Here is a 22,524-nt window from a genome sequence, read left to right as displayed (position 1 = left end):
GACAGTAAAGTTGAAGCTCTTCGCAGAAGTATAAGTGATTCAGTTGCAATGGGCAAATGTGGATTTTAACAGAAAAGAGCTTATTTTGGGTCAGAAGATAGAGCCTTTCTTTTCCTGAAGAAAAAAATGGTGTTAGTTTTGCAGTATCTGTATAATGCTGGTAGTTTTAAAGATACACCACTCGTAAAGCTTAAAAAAAAAGGATCTCTTGACCTCATGAACAAGTTAGTTATCTGGAATGTTAAATGCAATTATATTGACATATGGTGATAATGTGATAAAGCGTAAGGGTTAAAGGTTGAAGGAACCATGGCTTGGCAATTAGCAATGTAAATGAAACATTCATTATCCAGCATGCTGAGAAGTTGATGAACTGTACAATAAATCTGAGCCCAAGTCACTACTGAGATAACTCATTTCAGACATAACAGTATTTATTAGGATCCTGGACATTGTTTTGCATTCTCTGATGAAATATCTTGCTATATAGAAATATTTTATCCATTAATTTTTGTGAAATAAGTTAATACTAAAAAATCTCAAGGCCCTAAGCAGTTCTCCAAATAATATAGAATAAAAAAGGGAGAAACATGAAAGACATTGACGCTCATCCTGTCTGGAATGATGTTTCATTAGACGTATTGGTATCTCTTCAAAGCATTGGTATTGGTATTTCTCTGATGGAAATTTTATCCCATTACTTATATTAACTAATTTGAAGCCATTTTTCATCATACAAAATACTATTGAAATCCGAATCTGACCTAGTAAGTGAAGAGCCAATTATTTAATGTTGTAAGTTCCATTTATACATAAAAGAGGGTATTTTTTTATAAGAACAGAAGATGTAGACTTGTTCGAGACACGATGCAGAACAGTATTTGTAAGTTCCATGAAGGTTAGGGTTGAGTGTTCTCAGACATTATTACAGTTAACTGTACTTGTGTGTCTCAGAATAATGCCCAATACCAATAAAGCCAGAGCTAACTTGACGACAGCAGTGGTAGATTACCTCCCATTCATTAGACAGTTCTATGAACAGCTTAGGAGAAGTTCCTAATAATAAAATATATAGTGCATAATTTGTTCAGTAAAAATAACTAAGGAGAAGTTAACAGAAACCAAGACACACAAATATGCACTTTCTTGTCAGTGAGACAAAAGAATTTTAGGTTCAAGGGATTGGTGGCAACAGAGTATATATTTGGTTTGTGTTTTAAAATGTTGAAAAAGTTTGTTCATTTTAAAGGCTACTAGTTTACCATGGCCATAGCAAGCAATACATTGTATTTTCTGCTCCAGCTTTGCATCTGTTTGGTATTGTTAGAAATTTTGCATTACATTTTATTTTACACAGATTTCCCACTGTGGCATAGACAAATTTCTTACTATCAAGGCAAAACATTTGAGTAGATCTGTATTAATGACATATAAACTCTGAGGGAGTATCACATCTTATGTAGTTTTCATGCTAGTCCTGTGAAATTTTATTCTTATGGATCGTTATGAATCCTGAAAGATCACATAATAATTTATAAATTGAGCCAAAAACCCCTCAGCATTCCCTTAATCTTCTCCTCTATGAGAATCTGATACACATAAGTCTAACTTCACTCATTGGTGTCAGCAAGAAATGCAGTATTTGTTCAGTAGTACAGTAAAATGTAATGCACTGTTCAGCAGAAGAGTTTAATAGTACTTATTCTATATGGAAGAGATAGCATTCCTATATGTATATATTATCGTATACTTGCGTACTATTCTGTACTACACTGAAAGTACAAGGAACATGCAAGGAAAACTGAAGAGTATTGGCTTACCACCCCCCCTTCATTCATCCTACAGAAAACTTCAGAAAATAAACTTATGTGGTATACATATTGAAGTGCTGATAATTGCTTTCGACTAGACATCTGTCAAATGCTTTGTATCTTCAATTTCTTTTTGGAATCTCTCTAGTTTTATCATTTGACTGAAAGTTCCTTGGGTCAGCATGATACACAGGGTGGAGGATGCAGGATATGTTGGAGATCCTATGGGAAGCCTATAATAGGAGCAAAAATTTAGTACTCTGAGTTCTTTAAATAGCAATTTGAACTCAAAAAAGTCTTTTAATCTTCTTGGAGTAATTGAGATGGCTGAGTATTACATATGTCCCAAAAACAGGTTGCAAAACAGATTTGCAGGAATTACTTGGTTTCTGCTATGGTTGTGTCAGAGCATGGCTGTACTTTAAAATCTAAGTTGTGGGAACTTAACAGTGGGTGAAGCACATCAGCCAGAATACTTACTATAAAGACAGGTGCAAGTGCTGTTTTGAGCACAGCTCTGCCAGAACTGAGAATGTAGCTACAAAGTCGTTATAAAATTGTGAGGAAAACACTATGAAGAAAATATTTAATAACTCTTAAGTTATATTTATATAAAGAGTCTCTTATTTAACTACCTTGGAATTTCTCTGTACATCTACCTACCTTTCACTTCTGTGGCTATTGCTGTGCTTTCCTATAACAGTGATATCAGTTAGCAGAGTTTGAGGCATTAAACTCTAAAGTATATAGTAGGTCATCCTTTACCCGAACTTTTTAAATTAGAAATGACCACAAATAAGTTAATATGTTCTGTTGCTTATCTTCCCTTTTAGAATATTTCACTGTAACATCTCTAATCTAAATACACTTGCTGACCCACAGCTTATTTGTACTATTTGGATAAACAGTGTACTTCCGAATTACAATATTTGAAAGTCTTGATTTCCTGACTACATATTGATTGGCTGTACTTGATCAACTTGAACTGAAATCTGCAAGCAGTAGTCTATATGTTTACATGTAGAGACTACTTCCGATGATTTCTCAGAATATGTCTAATTTATTGCAAAGTCCTTGAACCAATATTCTGGAAAGATCATAGGTGAGATTAAGGAAAAACAAGGCATTGGGAAACATTTTGCATACTAACATGAAGGTATCTACACATACACTGTACACTTTTCAGACAAGTTAAGGCAACATTCTTTTTTACAGATGCAACAAAATTAAATAATACTGTGCAATATGGATAAGTTCTTGAAGCTCAAATCCAAGCAGTTTCTCAGTGTTCCAAAACTAAGAGATAAATAATCTTTCTTCTATATATTTGTGAATTTCTCAGTTAAAACCAGTTGAAGATATTCAGTGGCATATCCATAGGCATGAGGTCCTCGTGTCAGATGGGAGGGTCCACCTATAAATGGCAAAAATATCCAGTCTTGAATCAATATTTTTTTCTTATGTTTTTCTGGGTACATCACTCCGAAGTATCACCACTTGTTCTCAAAGGGTAACTCTCCCATCAACAAAATAGGCCCTTTCCAGTATGATGCTAGTGAGTTAATAGTAACCAGGAAGAGTCAGGCTTGAAGTGATTTTGTATACTTTTTTTTTAATGCCACCTGGTTTATAAATATCATTTGTGGGTTTTGCAGTCTAATCTCATGGGAGGATTTTTTTTTAAGCCCAACTCAAACATAGCTGGTTAGAGATAGAAAGTACTTGTATTTTACTTCATCACATTCAGATTGTGCTTTGTAATTGCTTTCCTCTTATCAGCTGCAAGGCCAGAACTAGGTCTGACCACAACTCTCTTGGCAAACACCAGGGGAGACAAAAGGCCTTAGAGCATGTGCCTTGGGAAAAACAATATTTTTGTTAACTTTTTAGTACTTCTGGCATGAAAACTTCTGCTAATAGCTATCCTTTGCAGAGCAGATCTGAAAAAACAGAGTAAACCAAATAGAAGTGGTAAGTGATGGTAGGGTATTGAAAAGACTAGGAAGAGAAGGTAGTGGCTGTCCATGTAAAGCTTCATGAATGTCAAGGCACTCCATGAAACAAATGTAAAGGTTCTTCTTTTAGTAAGTTTCCTGGTTACTTGAGACAGCTAAGTGCTTATCAGACCATAGAGATTATCAAGCACAGAGGTAGAATGTGAAGCCTGTAAAGCCTGCCCATAGCTGACATTTACTCTAAGCTAATTACCCAGGAGAACATTTATGGTATAGGTGAAAGGTGCCTTTTTGTAAGGTGGCTACCTAGCACTACTCACAAACAGTACTCACCTAACAGCTTGTTTATTCATATCTTGCTTACTGCATACCAAGTCCCCTGTTCCTGTATTGTGGAAATGACAATCTTGGCTGAGAATTTTAGTGGTAGCTTTCTTCTGTGGAGAATAGGAGCCATCTACTGTCCAAAGAGAGCATCATTTAAAGCAAAGTGTGTGTTTTTTCTGTCTTGTCCTATATCCTCAAAAATTCTCCAGTGTTGTTGTTAGTAGTATATATGATGACACCAAATTGGGTGGGAGTGTTGATCTGCTTGAGGGTAGGAAGGCTCTGAAGAGGGATCTGGACAGGCTGGATCAATGGGCCAAGGCCAACTGCATGAGGTTCAACAAGGCTCAGTGCCGGGTCCTGCACTTGGGTCACAACAACCCTGTGCAGCACTACAGGCTCGGGGAAGAGTGGCTGGAAAGCTGCCCGGCAGAAAAAGACTGGGGGTGTTTGTCAACAGCCGGCTGAATATGAGCCCAGGTGGCCAAGAAGGCAAACGGCATCCTGGCTTGTATCAGCAATAATGTGGCCAGCAGGACTGGGGAAGTGATCGTGCTCCTGTACACGGCACCAGTGAGGCTGCACCTCGAGTCCTGTGCTCAGTTTTGGGCCCCTCACTGCAAAAAGGACATTGAGGTGCTGGAGCGTGTCCAGAGAAGGGCAACAAAGCTGGCGAAGGGTCCAGAGCACAAGTCTTGTGAGGAGCGGCTGAGGGACCTGGGGTTGTTTAGCCTGGAGAAGAGGAGGCTGAGGGGAGAACTTCTCACTCTCTACAACTACCTGAAGGAGGTTGTAGTGAGGTGGGTGTTGGTCTCTTCTGCCAAGTGACACTCAATAGGACAAGAGGAAATGGCCTCAAGTTGTGCCAGGTTGGATATTAGGAAAAATTTCTTCACCAAGAGGGTTGCCAATCATTGGAACAGGCTGCCCAGGGAAGTGGTGGAGTCACCATCCCTGAAGGTATTGAAAAGATGTGTAGATGTGGTGCTTAGGGACATGGTTTAGGGGTGGGCTTGGCAGTGCTGGGTTAATGGTTGGACTTGATGATATTAAGGGTCTTTTCCAACCAAAATGTTTCTATGATTCTACAATTTGCTAACAACATGGATGCAAAATTAATTAGGTCTAGATGGTCTACATGTTTCTGGAAAAAACTTATCCATTATACATATACTTATACATATACATATACTAAAAGTCATTTATTCAGACTTCAACATTAACTATTATTTAAAAATTTGTATTACATTGGCAGCTTGAGAATCAGGAAAAAAGCTGGACAGACAGCCATCTGCAACTGTGCAACATCTAAAAAATTCCTTCAATAAAATTAACAATTTTTCTGCTCAGTTCATAGTTAGCTTCCATTCCTAGTTATTATATCAACAGTTTTAAAAAAATCTCATTTGCTAGAGTACAGTTCAATTCTGAACAGGACTCAAAGGAAAAAGCATGCCAGGGTCCTAGTTTCCTATTTCTTCCTGATTTTGGATCTAATAGATACCACAAAATATTTAATCATACATTAAAAAAAAAAAACCAAAACCCAACAAAGCCCCCCCCAAAACTCCCCCCCCCCCCAAACCCCCACCACCCCAAACAACAAAACCAAACCAAACCCACCAAAAGTAAAACCAAAAGCCCAAATCTGAAAAAAATTATGCTTTTCTGTTTTGATCTCTGATCGGTCTTCCAGCTCAGATTGAACTTTGGAAGCCTATCAATATCTTTTTCCTCTACTGCTTCTCCACCAGTTCTACAGGTCACACTGTGCTATTGTCTGCTAGCCAGTTGTCCCAGTTATGCCCTTGTGACACCGAGCACTATATTTCAAAGTCTTAAACTTAGCTACATGGAACTAACCAAATAGTCATTTGTCAGTTTGAGACATAAAATAGGCTATAATCTAGGCAGCTGTTTTTTAGTTGCAATGAGCTAATCAAGAGCGGGAAGAAAGAAGAAACATATAAAACACTTATTTGCTGTTAAAGTCAAGATACATGCTAATTATTGTAGCTTGTAAGGTTCCCCATTATTTTCATTGCTGTGGTAGTTGCTCACATCTTATACACATATACGAACACACCCAACGCGAATAAGACAGCATTTATGTGTAGGTTGAACCAAATGATTATAAATGAATTGAGGGATGTCTCCTGGGATTGGACATAAAGGTCTTGTAAACTGAAAATTTTATAAACAAACAGCTGTTGGGAAAATACCATTATGCTGTAATAGCTGCTATTAAAATCCATTAGCAATCTTGATGGCCTGTTTGAATTTGATGCATCATTTGCTCTGACAGCATTTCTTTCTAAAAGAATTTTGTAAAATATATGTAGATTATGAGAGACAGTAGTAATAGACTAGGAGATTAACACTGATTACACATTTTACTTCCAAGTGCCAATCAAGCTTTGAAGAATGCTGTGTGTGCTCCAGTTTAAATGTCAGTGGACAAACAGGAACACATTAACCTGAACAGCTGCGAAGCTTTCTCCATCACTGTGGGAGAAATACACAGCTCTGCAGAGATGGAGTATTTCCAGGTTAAAAAACATGTTTCAGGCAACAAAATAAATCTCCAGTGTTTTCTAAGAGTTTGTTTCTCCTAATTAATGCCAAACTGTCATTCTCCTCCTGCTCACAAATCCAGATACCACAGTGGATACCAGCTGCCATAGGGGTAGGCATGGCCTGTAGATCATGCTGCTACCAAAATTAGTCAGATTTCTAATGAGATTTTGAAAAATCTGTATGCCAAGAACTATCTGAAAACTCTCCTCTTTTAAGAACAGTTCAAGTGTCAGTGTTATATCTAAACTGTCCCTTCAGAAACAGCTTTGAAAACCCACAGAGTGAAAAGCGTATGCGTCTGTGTCTGTAGACAGAGGTGGAGATGCGCTTGGCTTGTCCGTGGATGCTGCAAGGGCACCATCTGGTGGGTGAACAAAAATAAAAGACTAAAGCTTGATAGAGCAGTCAGATTTAAACGTCTTTTCATCAAGATTTCTTGTCTGCTCCCTTTTTTTGTAATGCTCATACTCAGATGATATAATGCTAGTTGTTGTATATGCTTTGTTTCCTATTTCTTCTTGTACCTTGTGTTTTTCAATTTTTTTTTATTCAAGAAACTAAACAGAATTCTTTATAAGTATTATTGTGGTATAAACTCACACGCCAGTTTTATGGTTACCCTCTTTTCTCCCCTCTCCTTCTGCCTGTTCTCAGTTTCTTTCCCATATCCTCTTTCTCCTCTCTGATATCTGTAAGCAGCTTTTCGCTAGAAGGACTGGCAAAGGGTGCTGTGTCTCCTCACTCCTCCTCTCCTTCCTGGTGGAAGTACAGCGGTGGAGCTGAACCACACCTTGCATGTAATAATGTGGTTCTGCTGAAGTATACAGCATACAGCAGAGCCGTGGTCAGTTCCTTTTGCAAGTGGGAGGTATAGAAGAGTTTGTGCTTTAATGTAAAGAGAGAAAAGTCAGTACGTCTATGTCCTTCTAGCTCTGGACCGTTCTGTCTTAATTCTCTTTTGCAGATTTTGGGTTTAAAATTTTCTTTTTCCTAAAGATTATGATACAAGTATGTTCATCAAAAGAGCTGTAGGTCTATGATACCACTGTTTGTTCTGGTATTGTCTTAACAGAATTGCAAGAGACTAGAACTAGACTAGTAGTTGCACCATTTAACATGCAAATTGTTAAAAGAGCCTTTACTTTACTACTTGTCAGCTACTGCATGGTTGTGATAATACATTATGCATTCCACTAAATGCCTCTCTCTAGCACTGAGCAATACGTGGTTTTGCAATGCACAGTGTAGCGGAGGTAAAGCCCTTGTGTCATTCCATATGGATTTTTTTCATGGTTTGAAAGAAGATTGGATGTTATGTGGAGCCTCAGCATTCTTATTTACATGTTAACATTTTTAATAATATTTTCAGAAAATAATTAAGGCCCTGAATTTAAAGACATCAATTTCACAGAGGTTGAAGTGAGAACATTCTAAAAATGAGCCAGCAGTATAGCCTTATATAAAGCCTTAACTACAGGCCTAATTAATAAGGTGCTCATGCACATATTTTTTACTGCTGTGAAATACTTCAGTTCCAATGATTTGGTAATATTTGAATATATTTTAAGTACATTTTATCTGCAAGTGTAGTAGCAGTTTGATCACCCTAACACCCTATTTTTACTTCATTTACTTCAATGTTCAGACAACACAAATTCAACCTTTATAGAATTGCATTCAAAACCTTAGTTTTGAAACCTCAAATTATCAACAGGCTACAGTGAAATCAATGGGTAGCAGTACAAAATTTAGTAAATAAGCTGCTTGCTTTGTTAGATAAAATTTTGTTTTGACATTACCAAGAAGTACTTGTTTCTTTCCCTACTGTGTTTGAAAGGTGCTTCAGTGGCAATGCATATCTACACTTATGAAGCAGAGGGCGAATAAGGCAATGCACGGCATGCCTGTGGCTAGCTGAAATATGTGCTGTTAACTTGCTCTATATTTATTTTGTCGTCGATTTTTTCATTTGTTACTTATTGAGTTTAAATATATTTATTTACTTTATTAACAGTCTTACTATACAATTTACCTGACAGATTAGGCTTGGCTGAAGATTTAAGTGCTTGGAAGAAAGCTGTAATTGCACGAGGAGAGTCAGTTGTGCTAGCTGGAGTCACTACTGCACAGGGTGGAATTGCCAACCATTGGTAAAGCCCATTTTAAATTTGCATTAAGCTGCAGAGGCAGTACCAACCTAACTTGATCAGCGCCAACAGAAGTTTTTGGAAACTAACTGCTGAACATATTGGAAAATAATGATTTTGCTTACTACTCTTCCTGTAATGTTAAAACTTGGAGCACTTTTTTGTTTGCCAGGCCGAACAAAATCCCTGTATTATTGTTCTTTAGGAAATTTTTTTTTTCTTTCACACACTTAGACATAGTTTATTGTTAACATTGAGAGTTCCATGTAAGTATCACGTAAAATTAGAACCATATTAAATGTATTCCAGCTGCTTTGGGCCCTGAGGGCAAACGGTTGTTAAACTAGATTTACATGGCAGTGTTAGCAGAGCAGTGGTCCCGTGCCTCAGAGTGGTTAACTCCAAGTTGCATTCAGAGTACTGTCTTGCTTTGCATCTCATTTTTCACTTTTACCTGTCTGGAGAGAGAGCAAAGCACAACTTTCTGAAGCGTGCAACCCACATAAAGCACGTATGCTGGAGAACTCGATCCTACCAGTTATCATCCAAAATCTGCCTTACACACAGCTAGTATTTTGCTCTCAGACACTTGAACCATCTCAACGGTAAAAGCTGCTGTCTCAGCTACTGTGTATGTTAAACAGACAAGGTTGCCACTGCTGAACTTCTGCCTGGTGTAACCAAGTGTGTGTCTCCTGACAGGCATCTGCAAAGAACTTTGTTTTATCCTGTTTTTGCTTGTGTTGGTAATGAGTCCTTTTATCTCTTCTGAAGGAACTGACTGTTTAACAAATGAGTTGCTAAAGGCATTTTGCTTGCATAACTGTACGTGCTTATTAGAAGAATCCTTAGGAAAACTTAAGTGAATTACAAGAAACTGAATTGCTACTCTTATTTGTAAGAAGACTGGGATTTTTTTGGTGGCAAAGTTCTGTGACAGTATTCGATCATCTCTCTCCAGTTCCTAGTTCCCGTTCAGAAACTGGCATGATGGACAGGACTAAGGCCAGTGCCACTGAAAACACATTGATCCCTGTTTGTTTGTGTGTCTTGGAGCAAGACGTTCAGCTTCCTCAGCAGAGAGATGAACCAATGAATGGAAAATTAATTAATCCTTTTGTCTCCAGTGGAGACATTCCAGTGGAGCATTCCAGATGAGGGTTACTCAATATCAGCAAGGCAACATGAGTGGCCAAGCAAGGTGCCAGTGATTTAACATACAGTGCAAAACTGACTTAATCAAAATAATTCAAAATGCATTTTTAAATTTTTTGCATACTTAGCAGAGAACTTTTATTTCCTGGAAGGGCAGTTTGCGAAACATGAGTGCCTGAGAAATAGCGTGAATATTGTCTGTGTAGGGAACTGATTGGAGGAATATTTACATGTACATTAGTGGTGTTTGCCAAATCCTTTGAAGTCAGCAAGAGGCTTTCCATTAACTTCTAGTTTGTATGATTCTGAATCGGCCTGTTCTTTCAGGCTTGCAGAATGAACACTACAGATAATAAATGCTGTTTATATTTTTTAATACACAGGGACCCCGGTTAGAGTGAGGTATTTCAAAGCCACGGATGTGTGCTGCTGAAAGGAAAACAGGATAAAAGTATAATAAAAACTGAGGTACAATCGAAGAGCATTTTGCCTTAACAGGAAACTGTATTTGCAATTAGGAAGATTTGGGGCAATAGGAAAAAACAATAAACAGTTAAAACTAAATTCTTAAAGTAGCATCAGTGGTTCTTGCTGAGAATTCAGTTGCAATAGGAGAATGAGAAATTTGAAACAGGAACAGAGAGTTCATAACAGATAATAGGGAAAGTAAAAATTAACGTAAGTCAGGAATTTGCAGCACTGGAGGAGGAAAACTTGTAGGAGAAAATAGCCTTTTGGAATTAAGAGCATGAATGGAAGAAGTACAGTTTTTGAGAAAAATGGTTTGCAATCGAAAGACCAAGAGAGGAAACAAACAGCTACTTTAGCAAGGCAGAAAAAGAGGTAGCTAGTTGAAGCAGAAGTCTTCACCAATTACTAAAATTTGATGCAACAATCCAAACCCGACACATTTAACAATTTAGAATACATTAAAAGTGATAGATCTGAATCCTGCATGAATGGTTCTTTTGATTTATTATCAGTTGATAGTTTTCACAGCAGGATTTTTAGTGGGGAAAGAGGTTTGGATCCTGCACAAATCTGGGTGCCTGGATGGGCCTGTATTGATAAGAGTGGTCCATTTTTGTATTCTAGATCAATTATCTTGCAAAATCATTTGCCCATCTATGTAAATAGAGTGAAATAGCTTTAACAATTAAGTAACTGTGGTTTATTCCTGTAGTGAGATTGTGAGATGTTTACATAAATTAGTAAAGTAAATGTAATGGGGGAAAAAAAAGGTAAAAAATAAAAAAGTCAGAAATTTGGGATTTAAAGTTGTCATTTAACATTTAAAGAACTTAAAGACATTTAAGCAATTATAATAAATTACTAAAAATTTTGGTAACTGAACCAGAAAACAGAAAAGTGTGAGTGCATCTGCATGGCTGCATTGCTGCGTGAAGAACACTCAGATTGAAAGGCAGTATTCCCCAGCAGGTTTTGTTGGTTTGGTTTTGGTTGTTTTGGGGTTTTTTTTGTGATGAACTCATCATTTCACATTAAATACCATCCTCTTTTAAAAATGATTTAATGCTGAGAGATAATGCCATCCCACAAAATATTTTCAAAGGTTCTTCTCCTTCTTTTGACTTCTTAGCTGCAAGTTTTTGAGCTCCATCCAAAATATTTTTGCTGTTTTTACAGTGTATATTAGTATTAAAAACTTTGGTATTTTGTTATTAAATACAAGTCACCCTGAATGATTTGTTCAGAGTCCCACAGTGGAGGAAGAACTGCAGGTTTCCTTCTACTTCCTATACAAATGAGTTTTCGCCCTCAGCACAGTGGTGGTAAGGAGCAGGAATGCTGGTAGAAACATGGTGCAATGGAACTCTACTAGATCATAACCCAACAACATCAGGTGGAGATGTTCGCTGGCTGCTCTCTTTGGGCTGCAGTACGAAGTCTGGCAGCATTTTTCTCTCCTTTGCAAAGAGGGGACAGGGTTGGCTTCCATTGTATCACCAAAAAAAAAAACCCAAAAAACCTGCAGGACTAACTCAGCTACATTATTTCTAAATATGCTCTTGGCTGAAGACTGATGATTTATTAGCTTGAGTGAAAGTCATTTTCAAAGATTAGGAGAAAAAATATTTCCTGTTTCAGGTAGGGACGATATGTGTGATACGTATAATATAGAAGGTACAAATGTATATATAATTTTTCAGACTGGCTGCCTGTGATGGTATCCATTTACAATATTGCTAACTTCTTGCCATTGAAAGTGTTTTTAATGGTACATCTAGTCTTACTGTCTCCAAACAAAAAAGTGTTCCTGAAAGTGGAGAGAAAGCACTGTTTCATCCCTCTATAGTGACAGCAGCTAAAGAGATGTAGCGCTTTTTGCCGGATAAAGCTACATGTTTATGGGAAAATAGCAATAGTATACTATTGTCATTATTATGATGAAGCAAGTCTCCATTTCCTATTTAAGCTGCGAGCATTAAAAATGCACATGAGAACAGCTCACCATCCTGCCTTGGCATTTTTGTTTTTTCCTTGATTATATCTTCAGGAAGAATTAACATTTTGATACAACATTTGTTCATGGATTTGCAGTGGTTAAATCAATAGTTAATGAGGTTCGTCGTATAATTTGAGCTTGTAGTTTGTTTATGCTAGACCAACTTTATCCATACTCCAAACAAATTATCTCTTATAATCACCAGCCTGAAGATAAATCTCTAAATGTTTTTCTGATGATAGTGCTGTGGTTGGCAGGTGTTAGAAGTGCCTCCCAGGGACAAAGATTGAAGATGGGCTTGTTCTCACAAATCCTTCAGGCGAGGTTGTTTAGCTTTCTATCCTGTCATCTGCAGAGGAGCCTTGTATGGTGCCCTGCTAATGAAATCTAATAGGCAAAGGTCATATATCTTTATGAAGAAAAATGCAAAGCTGGTGAGTGATAAATGTGCTCCATGGGGTTCAATGGACGATGCTCAGCAATAAAATCTGTGTTTAAACAGTGTTTCAAACGGCTTAGCATAGCTCTGTTTTTTGTGCCTTAACTACTTTATATAACAATTCTCATTACTAGTGATGGGATTAGATAAATACAAAAATAGTTGAATATGCATGCAAAGTTGTTTATATAATTAAAGAAAGAGGTGGTGACTTTAAGTGGGTAATTATTTTTCCGTATTCATAGCATAATAAATAAGACGGCTCACATAAAAGTACAAAGCAATATTGTATTTAAATTTGAAAGCTCTGTTGACTACTAGTAGAAGCATCTTAGCTAGTGTGAAGATGTGAAGATTTAGGTAGATTCTAGCACCAGTTGTAAACCAAAAATGCCTTTGTCAAATGTCAAAATGAAAAAAAACCTAAACTAAAAACCAGAATGGAAACAAAACATGCTGGCATAAAATTGCAGATAGAACTTCTACAGAATGCAAGTCAGTCCCTTTAAGAAATTGCTAATCTGAAGTTAGAAGGAATTAAATAAACCCGATATTGTTGAATCACTGCTGTTTTTTGAGAAGTTACCAGTTCATTTGCTATAGTTATACTGCTGAGCTAAGAGACAGTTCAATAAATCAACTCAGGCTTGATGGATTCTACAAACCATTGCAATGAGTGCGTGGAAGAGGAAAGAAATCTCTTAGTATTCCCTCTTTGACAAAAGGGTATGCAAAGAGCCTGAATGGATGAATGGTTGATTAATTTTGCCAGAAATTTTCTTGACAGCCAGAAATGTGTTTTTGCGTTACCATGTTTGCATGGGAATTATTTTGTAAAGTATGAATTATTACATATAAACTTACACCTGAGACTTAGCTGGCTAAAATAGACAGCTCCTGGTCAGTATGTATCTGGTTGTGATGTTTCTTATGTTTTCATTCATCACTCCGGCAAGTCAGCCTTTTGCTCGTTACCACTTGCTAATCAGTCAACAGTGAAATCAAATATTGTATGTGATTAAATGAACCTTGTAACTGAAGTGGTAGGTTGTGTCTTTTTCATTATTTTTTTAATTGATTTACAAGCTATGGAAAAATCAGATGGAAGTCCTTAACCTAGGATCAGAAAGCAGAACAATATAAAGGAGAATAAAAAAGTGTATCATATGCTATGTCCACATGGCCTATTGATTAGTAAGACACAAAAAAAGTGTTTCTTTTTCTCCTCTTAAGTTTCTGAGGTAAGTAATATATTAGATTGTATATACTACATTGTACTTCAGTATAGAGATTTTTTCCTTTTCATTTTGTGTGTATTTTGTGCATATTTTGTACAGGTGATATTTGCTTATAAATGTGGTGCATAATCAGGTCCCTGGATTCCTTTACTTTTAGGCTTTGGATACTTATATCTGTGGTTTCAAAATAAGACACTTTCCATGCAGTTTGCTGCAGAAAAATATGTATATACTTACTTCAGCCTTTAAACTGACCAGGAGGGAGTACATTTTAACAATGCAAGTACATTTCCCTGTATTTCCCTACTTGCAGCAGAAGTTGTATGGTTAGGATTGCAAGTTTTCCAGTTTGTCCCTTTAATTATTTTACAGAGGCAGAGTTTTAAAGACACACTTGAAAAATGAGGTGACATTTAAGCCTTTAAACCTGAAAATCACATCTATATATTTAGCTGTATTATGTATTTTTAACGACCCCAAACTACTTATCCTTCAATTGCCAAACATGCTGAAAAATGGCAGCTTTATCTTTATCATTCATGATTTTCTTATTACAGAAAGCATCCATTAACAATAGGAGAAATTACAAGCGCTTTGAATTTCTTCTCTTGAAGATAGAAATAAATAAGGGCTTTCACCTTGATCTCACTAGACTAGATGACGTACATCCCTTCTTGGATCCGGTGCCGCTGCAAAACATTTTTTCTTCTAGATGTTGTGATCGCAGCCATCTGATATTGTCGTGTCGTTCCAGTGCACGCCACAATAGTACGCACACCATTACCTATGTTTGTTTATGTCTTTAGGCTGAGTGTTTAATGTTTATTTCATGCAGCAGCCCCTTAACAAGCTAGACTTCATCTCCAGCCCTTCTGGTCTGTTACACGCTTGGAGTGTATGTGCACAGACCCCAGCAACAGCAGGGACCATTTCTGACTCTTGTGTTTCAGGCACTTCGTTGTACACTCCAGTAGTCAGGGGATAAGAATTTGTGTTCCTTCAGGTGCGTGGCAGTGATGGCTGCCGAAGGCAGATATTGCAGCCAAAAGAAGAATGTTCTAAGCCAAATGGGTCGTTATGATAGCCTTATGTTCATGGATAGTGTAATATCTCTTCAGATACATGGAGATGCTCTATCCCAGCCGCTAAAATCAAAGCTCTCTCAGCTAGCTCTGAAAATGTGGAATAGTGGAACTGAAGTTTGGCTGTTTGCCTAGTCAACTTTTTTTTTTTTTTTTTTTAATTTTATGAATGAATCAAGACTTTCCAGTCTTTCCCAGAGATTGTGTGCTGTGCTAAATACATACAAAACATGGACATCTTTGTAAGTTCTAGTTAAACACAGATCAAAATGGACAACCCTGAATTTGAATACACAGAATTTGTACTTGTATCAAGTGCAAGCAAACTTGTTTAGCTGTAATCTTAATTCATAAAGAGTGGATCTTTGATAAGACATACATTCATAAAATGTACCAGTGCTGTAGAAAAGGCACTGTTCCAGTTGAAACTGCCTAAACACACTTTCATTGAATAAAGCATGATAATTTATTTTATTATAGATTAATCCTTCTTTCTTCTTTGCTTTATTTTTTTTTAGTTATTCTGAATTTAATGAAAATAATAGACTGTAAAAACACAGCCACCACCTATAGTAATGTGAGTGAGATCAGTGCTAAACAGGCATTTATCACTTTATTCTATATGCAGTGTTTCACAATGCTATAGAATTTCCTGTTTAGATTTACTACTAAGTTAAGCTTGGGAGGCCTAAAGTTAAACAAAAGGTGTGACTGGGGTCTCTATATAGCAGGATAACCCAAGCTCTCAGATGCCCATTCTCCTGCTCTTTGGTGTAGGACCCAATACGTATTTTTCTTTGGAAACTTTAGACAGCAACACAAAGAAAGCAGAATTAGCTGCTGGTTTTGTTCTTTTCAGAAAACTGATAAATATTGGTACAACAGAGCTGCTGTTTGGTAGATTGAAATGCACAACAGAAAAATGCAATCTTTCTTTACAGAAAAGATGGTGAATTTTGTATAGACTGTTTTCACCAGTGGTGCTGATACATAAAAGAGGCAAAATAGTGAATGTACTTGTCCATATTTCTGGAGTCTTACAAACACCGTACTGTTTATAATGTTTTTTCCACTTTTAGTGACCTTACCTGAAAACTTTTATAAAAAATTGAGTCTTTTTTTGCTTTTTTCTTTCCCCCCTTTTTTTTTTTTCAAGGAGGGGGCTTCTAGTAATTAGCTGGGTTTAGAACAAATGGCACACAGACTGTTAGCTCTGCATGTGTGCTATAACATTGGTGTTTACCCTATTATATTGCAATTTAAGTATGTCATAAAGTTTTGTCAGTGATCACATAGAAATAAACTGGAATGAAGAAGTACTGACCATGAAATATTAAGAGACTACCGTGTGAAGCAGTATGTATCGACTTCTGTATTGTGATAATTGCTTTGGTTGTGAAAATTGTAATGGGATACAGTGATATTCCTCATTTATATTTTGTGATGGTTGGGTATTTTTAGCAAATGAGTTGTCAGCAGAAAGGCTTCATTAGACCCATCAGGGTATCTGCCCATGAATAACGAATCCCAAACTGTACTGACAGTTTCCTTGAGCCAAAATGATGGAGCACCTCTGACAAAAGCCATATTGTGCTCTCCATGTGAGGAGTGTGAAGAACAAAAGAGACAGTTTGTTCTTAATTTGGTCAGGTTAATATTGACACAGTTAGCTTAGAAGAATCAGAAGTGTGTGTAATGTACATTTACAGTGATCACTTGGGTAATTGACTGTTGGCTTCTGAATTAGAAAGTGTTGCTAGAGATGAAGTCACAAATTCTCTTTGGATATTTTTTGGTGGTTTTGCTTCTTTGAAAGGATCATCCATGTTTGTGGTTATGTTAACTATTCAATTTAAAAATAGATTCCTATAAGGAAATCAAGTTTCAGAGAAAGAAGCTTCACAAAAATATACAGCCTAAGTAAAATGGTATTTCTCAACAGAACTACGTAATAACTGAGCAGGTCATGTTAAAAATACTTCAAAAGGCTGTGGATTTCTTAAACTTTATTATTCTCTTTACTCAGATGATAAAAAAATATTTGTCATTTCAGAATGTTCAGCATATCGTTATGTTGTAGCACTGTATAAACTATATGCACTGGACAAAACAAATGCACGATTTTATTACAAATGCTAAGACACTATATTTCTCCAGTATCCAAATTGCTGTTAACTATGCAAATGCCTTTGCAAAACATATTTACTACTAGATTCTATTTATTTCAAGTATTCTACATTTCAAGTATACTTACAGACCTTTTTTTTTTTAATAGGTTATTTAGAGGACATTATGACAACTAATAATGTTTACATATGCTGTTTACCTGCTGTACACTATGCAAATATTAATCAATATTTAAGCCGGCACATACTAATAAAGTAAGGAAAAGTAGTGTAAGAATGGCTGACTGACCTTTGTCATGGTCTGGCTATATCTCAGTGTATTTCCTACTATACTAAGTCATCAACAGCATATTTTACAGTGCTTGTAATTACTTTGGGATGTAGCAGCTTAACTGTTGAAATGATTAGCATTTTTTTCATTTCTGAAGGAAATGTTTTAATTTCTGTTAGCATTTACAATACATGCAACATTCTGGATGTTTACTTAGGTTAGCAAATTTGTTGAAGAGTCCATATGCCTACCATGTCTTCCAATACATAGTCTTGGGTAATTTATAAGAGTTTCTTGTTTGCAACTGTCTGTCTTTATTTCAATGTTTGAATGCTTGTAAAGGAAGTATCTGAATTGTGTTGGTATTATTTTAAAAGACTGAACTTTATGGATATTTGGGGGAGGGATGGAATGAAACGTAAGTTTTGTAAAAAATTATTACTTAATAATATTTATTAACATTAATAAATGACCCTTACCTGTTTAAAAATATTAATTAATTTTATATTTTGATTAATATTCCATCCAACCAAAAAATTGATGGGGTAGAGTCATGATGCTGTAAGACATGTGATGTGATCTTGTTTTTATTCAACAGCTTAAGTCAACAGCATTTTCCAGTGAACTTAGCATTTGACTTATTCTTTCAACAAGGTCTGTTTGCCTTGTGTTTCATATCTGGATGCACTTAGTGATGTAACAACTTAGGAGAAACGCTTTTTGTTGATTTTTAAAATGACTGTGGGAAAATTGAGTAACTTATGTTGTCAGGTATTATTTGAATATTAATTGTTGCTTAGTCATAATAATGTGAAAAGTTTGTATCTTATTCCTCATGCCACAGAATGAATCGCATCTTGGGTTTTATACCTTTCCTGAATAATGACTTTTTTGTCACAAAGGCTATGGGGTAAAGTAATAAACGGGATGTGATCAGCATAATTTTGCTTGACTTGGACTTTGTTCTGATGTGCCTTAATGACTCCCTCAGCATTATCGTTGATGGGATGTCACTGTAAAATATCTCTCCCCCTCTTGCACTTTTAAATCCTGAAATAATTTGCATGTTTTCTTTAAAGATGTTTTCTTTCAACGTGATGTATGGTGCTGGCACACCGAAACCCGTTCCCATGCTGCTCCCCTGCACCAGGTGGCGCTGGTCCATTATGAGCCCACTAACAGGCAGGCAAACCCTGTGACGTACTTTTTCAAATGCTGTGTATCACAGCTAACGTTATAGGGAGAAAACACGATAGATAATCCTATATCCCTCTAGGTGGTGGGAAACCGGAGAGGTGTTGCCTCCAATCCGTGCACAGCATGCTGGAGACACCCTGTTCATAGAAGAAATTTCCACCTTTTGGTCATTTTAGCTATTATAGGATTTTCTTATAGGGGAACAACTTCATTCGTCATTTCTACCATCAGAAAGAAGGGATGTTCATACGAGAACTTGTTGTTGCACTTTTAGATAAAGGCAAGGATGCACAAGTGACATTATTGCTCGTACCAAGTGGATGCTGTCTGCAGTCTTCTTTGGCACAGTTAGCTGGCCAAGTTTATTCTGTGTCCAAGAAATACATGTAGCACAGCCCAAAGGCCAAGCTGGATCTAAGGCACGGAGAAAGAAACATGTAGAACGTAACTGATGTCCTTCTGCAACTTGTACCCAGTGGAGAGGGATGTGTAGCCTGCTCAGAAGCTTTGTGCTTCTCTCAGTCACGAACATGCTGAGAGCCTCAAGAAGGAAAAATACACACTGACTAGTACTAAGTTTGAGAGCATGGAAGAAATTGAGAGAACCTCAAGTAGCTGGATTAGATAATTATGTAGGTAGTACAGATCCATTATTGTTATATTAATCTGGCCCAGTGCCAAGCTCTCCAGTCCAGTTGCTCCACAAGGGATACCTACTTGGCAACTTCCCCACCTACAGCAGCAGGCTACTGGATCACCTGCTGCTGTATCAATTCCTCAGTGTTGCTCTTGGTTGTATGACGTAAGTTAGCAAAAAACAGGGCACAAGGCAAATTCAGATTTTAGGACCTTCAGGGGCTTTACCATGGCTGTTTACGTCTTTAGTTCCTGCTCTGATGGTAGAACTGACCTTCCATTGTATGGCATTTGGTGCCATACCCTTGCTGTGGTAACCATTCCCACCCACAAATAGCTGCTAGCATGTGTACTTTCTGTCTTATTCTCTTCTATTCATAGTCTTGCTTTATGATGCCATAGTGGTCCTTGGCCTTAAACTCTAGAACTAGACCTCTGATTGCGCTGTGTGCACGCATTGACTTTCCAGTTGGCCGTGATAGTGACAGGGGAGTTTTCCCTGGCCATGTAGGCAGGTTAAAAGGTTCCTCCCTCAAAACACTGCAGAAAGCAGGATTTTTGGCACTCCCTAATCTACTACTTTGTGAGTGCCAAACGTGGGCCGACAGCAGATATTATCTTACTCAATGCCACTTTCATGAGGCTTCCAGTTCACATGATTTTAACAGAAAATTTCTAATTCCTTGCATTTTCAGCTGATACAACCAATATAGAAGATAAAGCATTGTGAGGCTTGAAGGCAGGATATTTTTAGAAGGATCATTTTTTTACCTTATGTACAGCCATAAACCACCTTGCAGACTGGATCCCTGATTGGTTCATGTCCTTCCCTGTGACCTCCCAATCTTCTTGAATTGCCTGTCAGTGGGTAACTGAGATAAGGAGCTATCAGGGATTTTCAGATGGTTTTGAATCTGCTTTAGTTCAAATTTTTCGTTCCAATAGATTTTAATTAGTCCAACTGCAATTAGAGTGACATAATTGAAGTAACTTTTCCATGCTTAAGTACATTTTGGCACTTTTTCTAATATACCAAATACCTGAGTCTTCAGAAAAATGTTACTGGTTTGGACATTCAAGCCTTATTCACCATAATTCTTCACATATTCAGATTTCATATGTGAATGTCCACCAGTAAAGTGACAGATGACTTTTGTTTGTGCATTAATCTGTGAATTTCACATAAAACTCATTTTTAGGTGCTACGTGAACATTGAAGTGGAACTTTATCTCTAATCTCAGAAAAGAATCTACTTCCAAAGCATTTGACAAACAGATTTTTTGTTGTTGTTGTTTTAAGTTTAACTTACAGGGAGGGAGACACATTTTGTGGACAAATTTGAGTAGATTAATAAATCGTATTTGTATATATGTAACCAAAACAGTAATTTATCAGGTAGGAGACAGATGCAAGGGAATAACATGCCAATCTGCATATACAGTTGTGTTGTGTTCATGATGAACTGCTGTTTATTCAGGGCCAGTGTAGCTTGTCAGCATCAGAAGAACTATTAGCTAAAAGATGACAAAATATTATCTCAAATACAAATAGCAGAAACATAAAGGAGAAAATAAAATTTCTAAGACTTTGTTCACTGGCAGTTATCAGAACTGGGGACTGAAGAGAGACATTTATACTTTGTGCATTATGTCCCCAGGTGAGAAAAAGTGATGTATGTCTTACGTTGCAAAATCTAGATAATTGAACATTGAGCTAGTCCAAGTATAAATGAGAACAGGAATGACAAATGCAGTGTTTACCTACTGTCTATTTTGTGTGTGGGATGCGTGAAAATAACCATTTTTTTTTTGACACAAAGCAATTTTAAAACTAGTTTGCCTTACTCTGTCCTTATTTGGGGGGCTTATTGTTTTGAAGACTTGCACAGAATTCAAAGAGGAAGAATAAACAAATCTAAGGGAATAATCCATGGTAAAATTGTATACAATCATGTAACATCGTAATAGACACATATAAAGGGCTACAAAATTAAGGTAGCACATACAATTTCCTTTTGAGTGCCTGATTTTGCACCTCAATACTATTATTTTAGCATCTATTGTTTTAAATGAAAGATTGACATGGCAAATTTCATAAAATATTTTTATTTTTCTAACAAAAAAGGGGTTTTATTCAAGAAATAGCAGTAGCCCAATACTGTTAAGCAACATTGCAAAAGCAAATAGCAGGAACAAGTAACAATTCTGTTTCAGCAGCAGTTTCAAGAAGGCAAAACCTGCATTTAGTATTTTAGTGTTGTCCAGAAATAAAAGTCCATTACTGTGCTGTGAGACCAGTTCTTGATTTTTTTGTAAGTACATAGCTGTTTTGACAAATGGAATGGAATTCTCTTGCCAGTTACAGACACTGATGCTTGTTAATGTTTCTGGCTATTTTCGCCATAGGCTTGGATGGAAAGAGCAAGGAAAAGACACTGACATTTCTTTCAATTTCTTACCATATTTCAGGACTGCGTGTTACACAGGAGCCTTGTTGCTGATCTGAAAGCATTCATAGATAAATATGGGTTTGATGTACTTGTCATTTTGGCCAACTGTTTGTCAGATGAGAAGCAAACAAAACGACAAATAGCGGTATACTCGGAAAACGTAGAGCTAGGCAATCAAGTAAGTTCCTGGAAAAACAACCAAAAAATGTCTTTCCAGAAAAAATGTGTTGTTTTTTTTTTAAAGTAGTATATATCAAAGTGTTGAATAATTAAGTGGTGTCAAAAAGTAGCAATAGTTGTCTAGCAACCGAGTAGCTATTTGAAAAAGCTGCATTATTTATATGATACAAAATGAAAGATTGTGATATTTATGATTGTTTCAGACTAGCCTACTAGGAAGAGTGTAAGATTACAAGAAATACAGAAAGAGACAAGATTTTTCAATTTAGCTAAAACAGAATGATTTTTTTAAATTTTATTTATTTATTTAACTAGTTTTGGCTTGGTCTTGTGTTGTGATCTACATGAATGAGTTTTTGGCAGTGAGGGACAAGCAAACACATTGTAAATGGTAATGACCAGAACTCATGTTATTGCTAAAGAATTTAAGCTCTGAAATGAAGCCAAATTATTCCTAGGATGTTCA

General features: G+C 36.7%; 1 protein-coding gene across 4 annotated transcripts in view; it reads left to right on the top strand.

Moving 5' to 3' along the window:
• The window catches only part of PRUNE2 (prune homolog 2 with BCH domain), a 140,035-nt gene that overhangs the window by 59,543 nt on the left and 57,968 nt on the right, over positions 1 to 22,524 (top strand). For all 4 annotated transcript variants that reach the window (XM_054810236.1, XM_054810235.1, XM_054810234.1 and 1 more), the window contains exon 7: positions 21,898 to 22,056. In XM_054810236.1, coding sequence (XP_054666211.1) covers positions 21,898 to 22,056 — 159 coding nt within the window. The remainder of the gene's footprint in view (positions 1 to 21,897; positions 22,057 to 22,524) is intronic.

Source organism: Grus americana, chromosome Z (genome assembly GCF_028858705.1).
Source record: "Grus americana isolate bGruAme1 chromosome Z, bGruAme1.mat, whole genome shotgun sequence".
In the NCBI taxonomy this organism is placed as follows: Eukaryota; Metazoa; Chordata; class Aves; order Gruiformes; family Gruidae; genus Grus; species Grus americana.
Note: the sequence above shows the minus strand (reverse complement) of the source record. Positions and strands in the feature narration are given on the sequence as shown.